General features: G+C 36.1%; 1 protein-coding gene across 1 annotated transcript; it reads right to left on the bottom strand.

Moving 5' to 3' along the window:
• Positions 1 to 7585: 7585 nt before the first annotated feature.
• LOC122017371 (auxin-responsive protein IAA7-like) lies at positions 7586 to 9299 on the bottom strand. The gene is made up of 6 exons (XM_042574969.1): positions 8980 to 9299; positions 8662 to 8790; positions 8497 to 8580; positions 8058 to 8329; positions 7859 to 7988; positions 7586 to 7775 (listed from the first exon to the last, which is right to left on the bottom strand). The coding sequence occupies exons 4-6, from the start codon at positions 8158 to 8160 to the stop codon at positions 7673 to 7675; spliced, it is 336 nt and encodes a 111-aa protein (XP_042430903.1). The 5' UTR covers positions 8161 to 8329; positions 8497 to 8580; positions 8662 to 8790; positions 8980 to 9299; the 3' UTR covers positions 7586 to 7672.
• Between the last annotated feature and the right edge of the window lie 2655 nt (positions 9300 to 11954).

Raw genomic sequence — 11954 nt, forward strand, 5'->3', positions numbered from 1 at the left:
TATGTGTTTTAATACACGTTATATACAAGTGAGATGTTAAGATGGTGAACTAAACTCAAGATGTTGATCTAGTGCATCTTGTTGAGTTTTAGGTTCATCAAAACACATAGTTATGTGTCTTCCAATCATTGGGAAAGCTAATGTACAAGTCATGTGCATTGAGCCCAAAGAACATGGTTGGATATTGGTTTTAAAATGATTTCAAAATACTTTTGAAAACCTTGGTGAAGACTATCTTTTGATAGTAATCATCATTGGAAAGTTAGACACAAACTAGGAGAAAACATTGAAAATTTCAAGAGTTTTCAAATTTGTGTCAATCTTTGAAAATAGGAAGTATTTTCATAGAAAACTATTTTTCCTTGATAAAGTATAATCTAAATAATGTCTACATGAGTTTTCATGATGAAAACAAGTATGGTTTGGTTAAGAAAAACCAAAGTGAAGTTTCGGTTGAAGTTAGTTTCATTATTGAATTTTTAACCTCAAAACTTCAAGTTTTGGCTTTCCTAATTATTTAGGAACCCCAAGTCATTGTTGGTGCAATGATAGAAGTTTAACCATGTTTTTAGGGGGAGTTACTCCTTTAAAACATAAAAATCTTTTCCAAGACCAAAAGGACGTCAAATGTTAAGGTAGCACATGACATTGGTATGGGAGGCGTTGCCAAGGACAAGGGAGAGTCATCCAAGGCCAATAAGAAGGAATATGCTAGGGTAGCATATAATTATAGCAAGGATGAGGTGTCCAAGATTAAGGACAAGAAGTAATTAATCAAAGACAATGTGTCTAAGGTTAAGAAGGTGAGTTTAGTAGGCCAAGTGTCACCCGAGGTGCATCGAAGTGACCTAGCTATAGTGGATGAGTCACCAAGGGAGGTGACTAAGGTTAAGATTCCTAAGGTTAGGAAGAGTCTTTGGGACCCATGGTAGATGGGTTATCAAATGTGCCAAGTGGTTAGGAGACGGACTTAAGTCTCTAACATAGTGGGTTGGCACAATTGAGTTGAGTTTCATGCATAGAAATATGAATTGGGTTCATATTGCATGAAAATTAGTTTTTAATATATAGATGCCATATAAACTAATGCTAGTGATGCATTATGGTTTAGTATGGGCAAATACATCAAGAGGAAGCCAAAACTAGGACTTTAGGTCAAGGTTCAATTGAACTTTTTAGCTAGTTTTGTGTTTTGTGTCAATCTTGGGATTGGTGATAGATATATTTTTATATATATTTTTCCCAAGTAGATATTGATATAATAGACCTCTCCACAAAATTTGGGGATTTTTGGAGGTCTGTGGAATTTCTGGCGCATTTCTGATTTTTTCATGAATAGTGTACCAGTCGACTGGTACAGTTACCAGTCGACTGGTAACACTGTTCACGAGCACAGAATGTCTCTGTAAGCTCGTTTTCATGGGGGCAGTCGACTGGTACTTCTTGCAGTCGACTGATATGGTCTAAAATTGTTTTTCAGCACTAGAAAATGACTAAAAGAGAGGTGGACATGTATGTAATCTTATGGGGGATTAATACATGATATTTATGGTCATTAGAGGTCAAAGAGTCTAATAATTGGGATATTATTGGAGCTCTTTTTGATGTATGGCAAAGGGGGAGAAGTTTAGGTTTAAGTGGGAAACTTACATACCTTTGCAAGAAATCCTAGCTCAAGGGGGAGCTTAGGTGAAAGGGGAGCGATTGCTCATTTATTAGCAAAAGGGGAGAAGTTTACCTTTGCAAGAAATCCTAACTCAAGGGGAGATTAGGTGAAGGGGGAGCCTAGGATTAGGTTCCATGATTTATGCATGTGTAGATTGCATGTTTATTTGCATTATTATTGATATATTGTTTCCTAGCTCAAGGGGGAGCTTAGGTGAAGGGGGAGCCTAGGATTAGGTTCCATGATTTATGCATGTGTAGATTGCATGTTTATTTGCATTATTATTGATATATTGTTTCCCTAACTTAAACGGTTTGCCAAACATCAAAAAGGGGGAGATTGTTGGAGCAATCTAGTGACCCTAGGTTTTGATGTTTGGGCAAAGGTTTAAGTTAGGTTTATTGTTGTATTTGATATGCAGTGTGAGTGTGCAGGATACAGGTACAACAAGGAAGTCCAAGTGTGATCTTGGCAAAGGAGGAAAGTCCAAGGATGAGTCTTGGCGGTGTAAGTCCAAGCATGTAGTCTTGGCAACGTAAGTCCAAGTGTAGCTTGGCAATGGATGAAGTCTCGGAGGCGCGACCTCTTGGCAAAGGAAGACCCGACAACAATGACAAGGCCGATGGAAGCTCCAGAAGGCAAGACGTGAAGGATGGGGAGGCATCCGAGGGACGCAAGGCTGATGGAGGAGGCTAGAAGGCTAGGTCTAGGTTGGTCGGGCGGGCAAGAGAGATTGTACTCGGAGTAAAATATAAGAATTAGGGTTTCAGTGGCGATCGTGGCGTTCTTGTAGCGATCGTGGCATTCGTAGCGATCAGAGCGCATCAGATCGTAGCGATCATTGCATGTTTTAGCAATCGGTGCGTTGACGGCAATGTAATGTGTGAAATCGAGCCGCTGAGGTGTAACGGTCAAATTTCCAGAGGGCGATCGCATGTTTTAGCAATGATCGGTAGGCGGGTTTTCAACCATGGGCTATAAAACCAAAGCTTGGGAGCTTGGTTTGAGTTGACGAAATTAGACTTGGTTAAGGTCTAATTAGTAGTCTACAAGTGCTCAAGAGTTTTCCTTGTGTCCAAGAGGTCTTGGTGAGTTTGTGGTGAGGTTTCTCCACCCACAAGGAGTTTGAGCTAGCCGGAGGTCTTCCGGGGAGTAATCCACCGACGGATAGGGATCGTCCACCTTACGGACACGCCGTGGAGTAGGAGCTTTATCTCCGAACCACGTAAATGATCGTGTAGCTTGGTTTGCATTCTTTCTTGTCTTGTATTTTGTTTAGCTTGTTTATTTTTGTATTATTCCGCTGCGCAAGCTAACAACGTAGGAAGCGAACGATTTGGGTGAGCCGCTATTCACCCCCCTCTAGCGGACGTCAAGGTCCCAACACTATCCACATAATATATATATATATATATATATATATTAACGAATCAAATATTGTTAAGTTCTAGCTTGGTAATGATAATAATGGAAAATAATCTTAAATTAATTTCAATTAATTAAGATTTATTATATTTGTCATCACAATCAAGATCGACATGAATCAAATAACAAAAATAGTACTTTCAAATCTATTATATTTATTACTATGCTTATAAATTATATATCATATTTAATCTTTCTATTATTATTTGGACAACTTATATAAATAAGCCTATTGGCTTTAGTAATTAAATACAGATAAAAAGAATTATTCTCTTTTCTATTTGTTTTCTTTATCTATTAGTTTCAACATTGTATCAAGTAATCTTCTCTTCCTCCCAATGTTCCTCTTCCAAATTTTTATTATAGTAGATACAGAGTTTCTGCATCTATGTTTGATATCATCGTCGATAACGGCAACTTTGACAGTAACAGCAGTTTTTCTTCTCCTTTCACCAACAATTCTTTTCCATCGACGGTAGCAACTTTGATAACATCAATCGTAGCAAGGTAAAATTATTATTTGTTCATTTTATTTTTCACTTTATTTTTCTTTTTCTTTTTTCTTTCCCTATTTTTTTTCTTTTCTTTTCAGTTCTGTTAGATAGGGAAAAAAGCAAAAAAAAGTAGAGCAGAAAAAAAAACAAAGAAAAAAGGTGAAAAACAAAAAGCAAAGTAGGAAAAAAAAATAGAGAAAAAAATATGTCTTATTTCAATTCTACTAAGATCACTATGTCATCATAAAATACATCTTTTCCTTTTCACATGGTTCTTTATTTTTCCTTTAAGGTTGACCATGATAACTATTTACTTTGGAAATTATAATTTTTTCCTTTACTTTGTGTTCATGACTTATTTGGTCATATTGATGATACTTCATCCCCACATCAAAAGGATGATTTATCCTATGCTATTTGATTTAAAAAGGATCAATTAGTCTTGTCTTGGTTAATCTCATCAATTACTGAGCTTATATTTATCATGCTCGTTGCCCTCAACATCTCTCGTCAGGTTTGGGAAGCTCTTGATCATTCTTATGCATCACACTCTCATGCACGGGTTCTCCAACTTCATCTACAATTACAGTCTTTGCAACGAGACCATTGCCAACAACCTATCTGCAATTGGACATACGATCTTTGATCCAGAATTATTAATGCATGTTCTTACAAGTTTGGGTCCTCAATATGATAGCTTTGTTTCTAGTGTGACAGCTCGCATAGATCAAGTATCACTCAAAACTCTTCATGGTATGCTACCCTTTCATGAAAGATTTCTACAAATACAATCACAAAAGATGTCAGATTCTCTATCTTTATCGACACACATGATTAGCAAAGTTCCACAACCTGATCAACATAATCAGGTTACCGATAAAGAAGTTGGTGAAGCTTCACATAATGAGATGATTATACCAACTTCTTTAACGTCATCATCTCATTTATGTGAAGCTTGTATAAAAGTAAAATCTCATAAACTACCTTTTATATCCTCTACTTGCAACTATGACTTTCCTTTGAAAATTATTCATTCGGATGTATGAGGTCCTGCTCGTATTTTTTTTATCAGAATTTTCTTAACTAAGTTATTTTTATTGATAACTTTAGCAAGTTCACGTGATTTTTTTTCCTTTAAAAATAAAATTTGATTTCTTCGATATTTTTTATCATCTTCAAAAGCATGTTAGCGTTATTTTGATCGTAAAATACTCTCCCTTCATTCTGATTAGGATGAAGAGTATCAAATGTTTCATCGTCATCTTACTTCCTCTAGCATCCTCCATCAAGTCTCTTGTCCCCACACTCTTGAACAAAATGAATCCGCCAAGAGAAAACATCGCCATATGGTTGAAACTACTTTAGCTCTTCTTAATCATGTCTCAATTCCACTTAAATTTTGGGATAATGTCATCCAAACCATAGTCTACCTTGTCAATCATTTACCCTACTCCACTACTTCAAAATAAGTGTCCATTGGAAAGATTTTATAATCGTCTTCCAGATTACTCTTTCTTTCATATCTTTGGTTGCACATGTTATTCTTGGCTACGACCTTACTCTAAACACAAATTAAATCCTCGCTCTCTACAATATGTTTTCCTTGGTTATAGTAATTTGTATCATGGGTATCGTTACCTCTATATTTTGACTGGACAAATATATAATTCTTGACATGTTACTTTTGATGAATCTCTTTTTTCGTTTGTAGTTGCTATCCCGGATCCTCCTTCAGATAATCAAGACATCTATCTAATATCATCGAGTAATATACTAGAATCCCCACATATCGATTCATCATGACATATTGAAAGTACAAGGGGTAATGGTATCTTGTGTCCTGTTCCATCTCCACATATTCTTGTAGACTCAACGACTAATGGTGGTCCACTCTCTAGTTCTAATTCTCATTTGTCTGACCACTCATCTCTAAGTAGCTCTGATGATTATACTTCTCGGTGAATATTTCCTCTAAGCAATATTTATACACGATGTCAACCAATTTCCACTCGTTATCCCCTTCCACGTGCTCTTATTGCTTCTTCAAATTTTGTTAAACCTTCTAGCTTTAGATATGCAGTCAAAGATTCAAATTGACGTGCTGCGATGACTACAGAATTTGATGCCCTTCTGTGGAATGTAAATTGGAGCTTAGTTCCTCGTACTCTATCTATGGATATTGTGGGCTCTAAATGAATTTACCAAATTAAGTATCATATAGATGAATCTATTAAATGTTACAAAGCTCGCCTTGTTGCTAAAAACTTTAATCAACAATCAGGTATTGACTTCAATGATACTTTTAATCCAGTCGTCAAAATTACAACTATCAGATTACTACTCTCTATAGTCGTTAGCTCCAATTGGTTGATACGATAATTAAATATTTCCAATGCTTTCCTTCATGGACACTTTGAAGAAACTATTGATATTGAGTAACAACCTAGATTCATCCACCCATAACTTCCAATACATGTGTGTCAACTTTAGAAATCTATATATGGTCTTCGGCAAGCACCTTGTGCATGGTTTCATCGTTTATCTACCTGGCTTCATACTCAGGGATTTTCTGGCTCAAAGACTGACACTTCCCTATTCTATAAATGTAATGAGGAATTTTAAATATTTGTTCTGATTTATATGGATGATATATTAATAACTGATAGTGATCAAAACAACATTATTACTTTACTCCATCTTCTTCATCAAGAGTTTTCTATTTGGGATCTTGGCAATGCTCAATTTTTTCCTTAGTATAGAGTTTATTTCACATTCTAAAGGTTGTCTTCTCTCTCAAAGCAAATATATTGCTGGACTTCTACAACGAGTTAAAATGGATGGTGCACGTCCTATTTCTACACCAATCATTGAAGGTGGTTTCACCGCACCTTCACCCTTCTCTTCAATATCTAACCCCAGATCTATCGAAGCATTGTTGGTGCCCCACAATATGCCACCATTATACGACCCGATATTACTTTTGCTGTGAATTGTGCCTGTCAATTTATGCATACTATACTGAACACCATTGGAAAGGTGTTAAGAGAATTCTTCGATATCTTAAATGTACTATTCTACATGGTCTTCTTTTATATCATAAGTTGTCACGAGAATTGATTGCCACAGTGATGCAAATTAGGTTGGATCTCCCAAAAATAGACATTCTACTAGTAGATATGCCATATTTCTTGGGTAAAATCTTGTTTGTTGGCTTTCAAAAAAGCAACCTACAGTCTCTCGCTCAAATACTGAAGCTGAATATAAAGCTATAGCTAATAGAACGTCAGAAATTATTTGGCTACAATCTCTTCTTTCGGAATTACACTTTTCCCCAACTACTATGCCTAAATTTAGTGTGATAATGTTGGAGCAACTTATCTTGCGACAAATCCTATTTTTCATGCTCGTACCAAGCATGTAGAGATTTATTTTAATTTTGTTCGTGAGGGTGTGACGACTCGACAACTTTTAGTTTCTTACATCTCTACTGAAGATTAAATTGCTGATATATTTATCAAGTATTATATAGACAACGTTTCACCAAATTAATATTCAAACTCAACATTCAAACGTGCCCGTTGAGTTTGTCCGAGGTAATATACTAATATACAATAATGAAAAATAATCTCAAATTGATTTCAATCAATTTAGAATTATTATATTTGACATCACAATCAAGATTGACATCATAATTAAGATTGACATGAATCAAATAACAAAAATAATATTTCCAAATCTATTATATTTATTACTATAGTTATAAATTATATGTCATATTTAATGTTTGTATTATTATTTAGACAACTTATATAAATAAGCCTATTTACTTTAGTAAATAAAGATAAAAATAATTATTTTCTATTTTATTTCTTTTATTCATCTATTAGTTTCATCGATAATGTTTTCAAATTTAAAATCAGACTCGAGTTCCGCTTGTTAACTTAATCAAACTAAAATAAACTTTTTTTTTTCAAATCGAGATCCAAATAGGCGAGCTGGTTCGTTTACACCTAAGTACATTGTAAGATGGCTAACATCATTTAACAATATCAAGCTCAACACTCTCTTCTCTACTTCTGCATATTGCTCATCTGATGGTAATGTCGCCAAATGGACTTAAAGTAAACTTCAGTGCAGAAATATCAGAAGTCTTCATGACCCTCAACCTCTTAATTGCTGAAGAAAACATGCTGAAATGTGATAAGAAAAAAAGTTACAGAGACAAAAATATGAGCTGCTAAAAGAATGTGAAACCACACTTTAAATTGCTTACGTCCAAGGAGCATCACCAACAATCATTCTGTCACCTTCGTTGTCTTCATAAACCAAAGTGTATTCACCAGTACCATCTAACAAGCCCCTAAACATTTGTTTTGCTGCTTTGCCTTCACTGCGGGGATCACCTGTCGTGGACAAATTTATGAACTGCAGAGTCAAGAACTATACTATCTCTTTAATTTGCATGATTTTACCTGCAAGCAGCCCTGCAAATAGCTCTTCCACAGCCAAAGAGAGCTTCTCATAGCTATCATGGACATTCAAGTCTACTTTCCTTCCAATCGGGACGCCGTCCATGTTGATCTTAACAAGCAAATTCTTCTTGCTGTTGCCCGGTTCCTCAACTTTCGGCGCAGCGACATCTTCGTTTTCAGACTCGATGGGCGGCCTATGTGAGCTGCTCCTAGCCAGGTTCTTTCTGAAGGAACTCAGAGGGGGCCAGCCAACAAGTAATACAGTGGTGGTCCTGCTAAATGATTCAAGGTGAAGTACATATTTGCTGAAATAAAGTAGAAGGCGCATGCAGAATGGAAAGAGACATGAACCTGCTGCTCTGCAGAAACTAGCAGGCAGATTCATGGAGCATCGATGAATTCAAGCCAAAATAATATGGATATGATCATGCATGCCAACCTTGTCAAGGAACCATATGCGCTTCATCTTTCACCTCCATGCTCTGCAGTTGAAGGAATCCAACTTGCTGCTTCAGCTTCGGACCTAAAGAGACAGGAAGATGATACAAAGTGATGGACACATTTTTAAGTGGGAAGAGGAAAAGGCAGGCCCTGGAGAAAAGACCTTTGAAAGTTGAAATGGCTCGAGGCTCGTCTTCTCCTCTGGGAAGCCCAAGCCTCAGTTCCAAGTCTTGCTCATATGGAAGCAGCTGCGGACGCCCTCTGTTCTTGAAATCTTCGTCCATGTTTCTCTCTTCTCGAAAGTACCGAGAACAGAGATACATTGTACATGAGTGAATAATTTTACACAAAATTCATGAAGAAATTGTAACAACACACTAACAAATAACTAAAACACTACATGCTCTCATTGAGCAAAATTCAATCTTGGAACTACAGGAGGAGAAGAAGAAAAAATAGCAATAAAGCTAAAAATGGATACCTTTTATAGCACTCTTTTGCTTCTTTTTATTCCTTTCTCTTTCGTGAGGGACTGGAGCTGAAATATGATCAGAGATCTCTAATACAGCGGAAAGAGAGAAAAATGGTGATATCAGGAATGAGGTGATGCCCGTGTCAGACATCACAAAGGAATTTGACTTGGGCTAAAGCTGGCAACTTCACAGAAGGAAAACTGAGGACCTTATTCCATGCACTATCATCTCTCACGGTGGCGGCGGCGGCGGCGGCATGAATCCGGAGGTGGTGGTCCTCCTCCATGATTAGCCCACAAGTCTACTGATCAGATATTATCTTTATTTCATTGTCGAGAAGAAAAAACAATAGGAGACAGAAGATATACATAAAGAACGATGACAAATATTATCTCCCATGTTTGGAGATGAGAGAGGTGACCCAATTCAATTCATTCTACTGCTAGCTAGGAGAGGTTCACACTACTGGTCGCACATGAAGAACAATGCAATAGAGCAATCAATCATTCAATCCTGCTGCTATTGTCACTGTCAACCAAGTTGCAGATACTGCGAGTTCCCTATTCCACTCAGTCCATGAACAATGAACCTCGTGGATGTCGCAAAAAGTTTCTCACGTTACCATGAGTTTTCATTTTGCGTTTGATACCCCCATGCAGCCTAATAGCCCAAAAGGTAGCCTAAGACTCGATCAATTGTATTGCCCGGTCTAACCCGACATACTCTTGCATCTCTTTAGCCTAACCGATAGACCCAACTAACTCGTCTTGACCAATTGAATCAGCTTTTGCAACTGATTCATTGGGATAGAAAAATACTAACTAAATACACATAGTGAAACAGAAATCCATTAGATAATGGTTGTAGTGCTAGTTTACTTTTGCCATATCTTTTGATCCTCAACTTGAAGATCAGACTCAATGATAGGGATATCTATGAGATCCGATTAAGTGGCACATCAAATTCACACTAGTTCTAGGATCCATGTACCATTTGAAATAGATATTTAATTAGATCAGATAGTAAACTATTAATCGAAGTCAAATTGGACCGCCAGAAATATAGGGATATTTAATTAGTGACAATGCTAAGTTATCTGATTATTCTCTGGGTTGGATTGGGACACTGCCATTTGCCAAAAGCCCAACATTTTTCCAAAAGCTAGATAATGGTTTTGTAAAAAAAAATTTCAAGGATCTTCGATATAAAAAAGGCAATGGTTAGTATCGATTTGAATTACAATAATTAAAACATACCATGAGGGTAGATTATGCATGTTTTAAAGTATCATTTATTATATATCTTGTTGTATTTCATAAGCATAATTTGTATTCGCATATCCTATTCCTTTGGATTTTGTTACTTTCACTCTTCTAGTTCGGAAAACTGTTCTTTACTTGTTTTTATTGATAGAACATGAATCTAGAGATAAAATGGATCATTAAACATTTAAGTCTCATTATCGAGCTGAGCACATGAAGCGCCCATGAAAAAAAGGATTCAAAAGACTATCAAATTGAAGTTTTAATCAAGAGACACACTTCGACAATGTCCCCTGACACAAATGGGTCCATATGAAAGAAATCAGACGCAAAACAACCCCAACATACCTCCCAACGACCCATGCCCAAATTGACCGTTATCTAGAGCCAAACATGGGTACACGTGTCAGGCACCACGGGTCATACTTGGTTCGGCCTACACTGCGGACCAAAAGTAAAATGACCATAACTTTTAGCACAGTTCGAGTTACGGGTCGAACCACCTATGAAAATATAGATAATTTCAAAATCTACAATTTTGATTTAGGATCCAACTTGAGAAAACTGAGTCTAACAATTGAAAAACTCATTTTGGTGGAGCTATGCAAACTTGTAGATATGGACAACTTGGGAGGAGGTAAAAAAGGGTCAAGCATGTTGGGTTACAAAGTTATAAGTATAGTCTCACATTGAAAATATATGAGAAAGATCATGAGTTTATAAGAAAAAAGATATCTCTTGGTATGAGACCTTTTGGATAGAGCTCAAAAGCAAAACCATGAGAGATTAGACTCAAAGTAGACAATATTATATCATTGTGGAGATATCTAAATTCTTTTCGATCTTACAATTGTTCATCAGACTAACCACCTAAGAAGCCAGAGTCGTAGTCCAAGATCGAACCATGTGGGTGAAAATCTTTAACAAAGTAGGGGAGGTCCTAAGTAGGTCAAGAGTGACTCGACGTTTGAGGGGGGATCTGGTCCTAGAAGAAAGATGGTAGAAATATCTAAATTTTTTTCGATCCTATAAAACAAACCCTTGGGCGACTAGGCCACAGTAACTGAGCGATGGATTAATTAGCCATTTGAATGCACTGCAATGGCAACCCCACGATCATTGCAATTCATTATGGCGGCCTGGCCCCACCCTCCTCCCTTGTGTCTCCTTGGCCATTGACAGTTCATTCATTCGTTAGGTGTATACATTATTTTAGACTGTAAATTTATATAATTACTGTATTTTATGAGATCTAAGAGAGCGCTCGGTATACATTCAGCAATAGGAATGATAATAAATTTTGATTGATGGATTAATGATAATAAAAATGAATATTAGATTGATGGTGCTTGGTATAAATACTGGAATTAGTATTACTCTTATTACTGTTGTTTGATTTATCTTAAATTATAGAATGAGAATAAGCCAAAATTCTCATTTTACCCTTATAAATAAAATACAAAAATGATATTTATCGACAAAACCATTTTATAAAAAAATATAATATAGTGAGTATTTTTCGAACATACAAAAGACATAATAGAACACGATAATTATCTTCAAAATAAACTATCGTCACATATTAAATAATTATGTTAATAGTTTTGCATAATCAAAACATATACCAAATAATCAAAATAATGAAAGTCATTCCATATCAAATAATTCATTTCCCTAATTGTTAACATTTGGAGTGCTAAATTATTCTTAAATGTAGTCCA

The sequence above is a fragment of the Zingiber officinale genome, chromosome 8B (assembly GCF_018446385.1).
Source record: "Zingiber officinale cultivar Zhangliang chromosome 8B, Zo_v1.1, whole genome shotgun sequence".
NCBI lineage: Eukaryota > Viridiplantae > Streptophyta > Magnoliopsida > Zingiberales > Zingiberaceae > Zingiber > Zingiber officinale.

Excerpts from the sequence above, each read along its gene's own strand:
- LOC122017371 (XM_042574969.1), bottom strand. The coding sequence starts at position 8,160 with ATGGACGGCGTCCCGATTGGAAGGAAAGTAGACTTGAATGTCCATGAT. Across the intron at positions 7,989-8,057 it reads ATTTGCAGGGCTGCTTGCAG|GTGATCCCCGCAGTGAAGGC; the intron begins GTAAAATCATGC and ends TGTCCACGACAG. Across the intron at positions 7,776-7,858 it reads GTTGGTGATGCTCCTTGGAC|CATGTTTTCTTCAGCAATTA; the intron begins GTAAGCAATTTA and ends ATCACATTTCAG.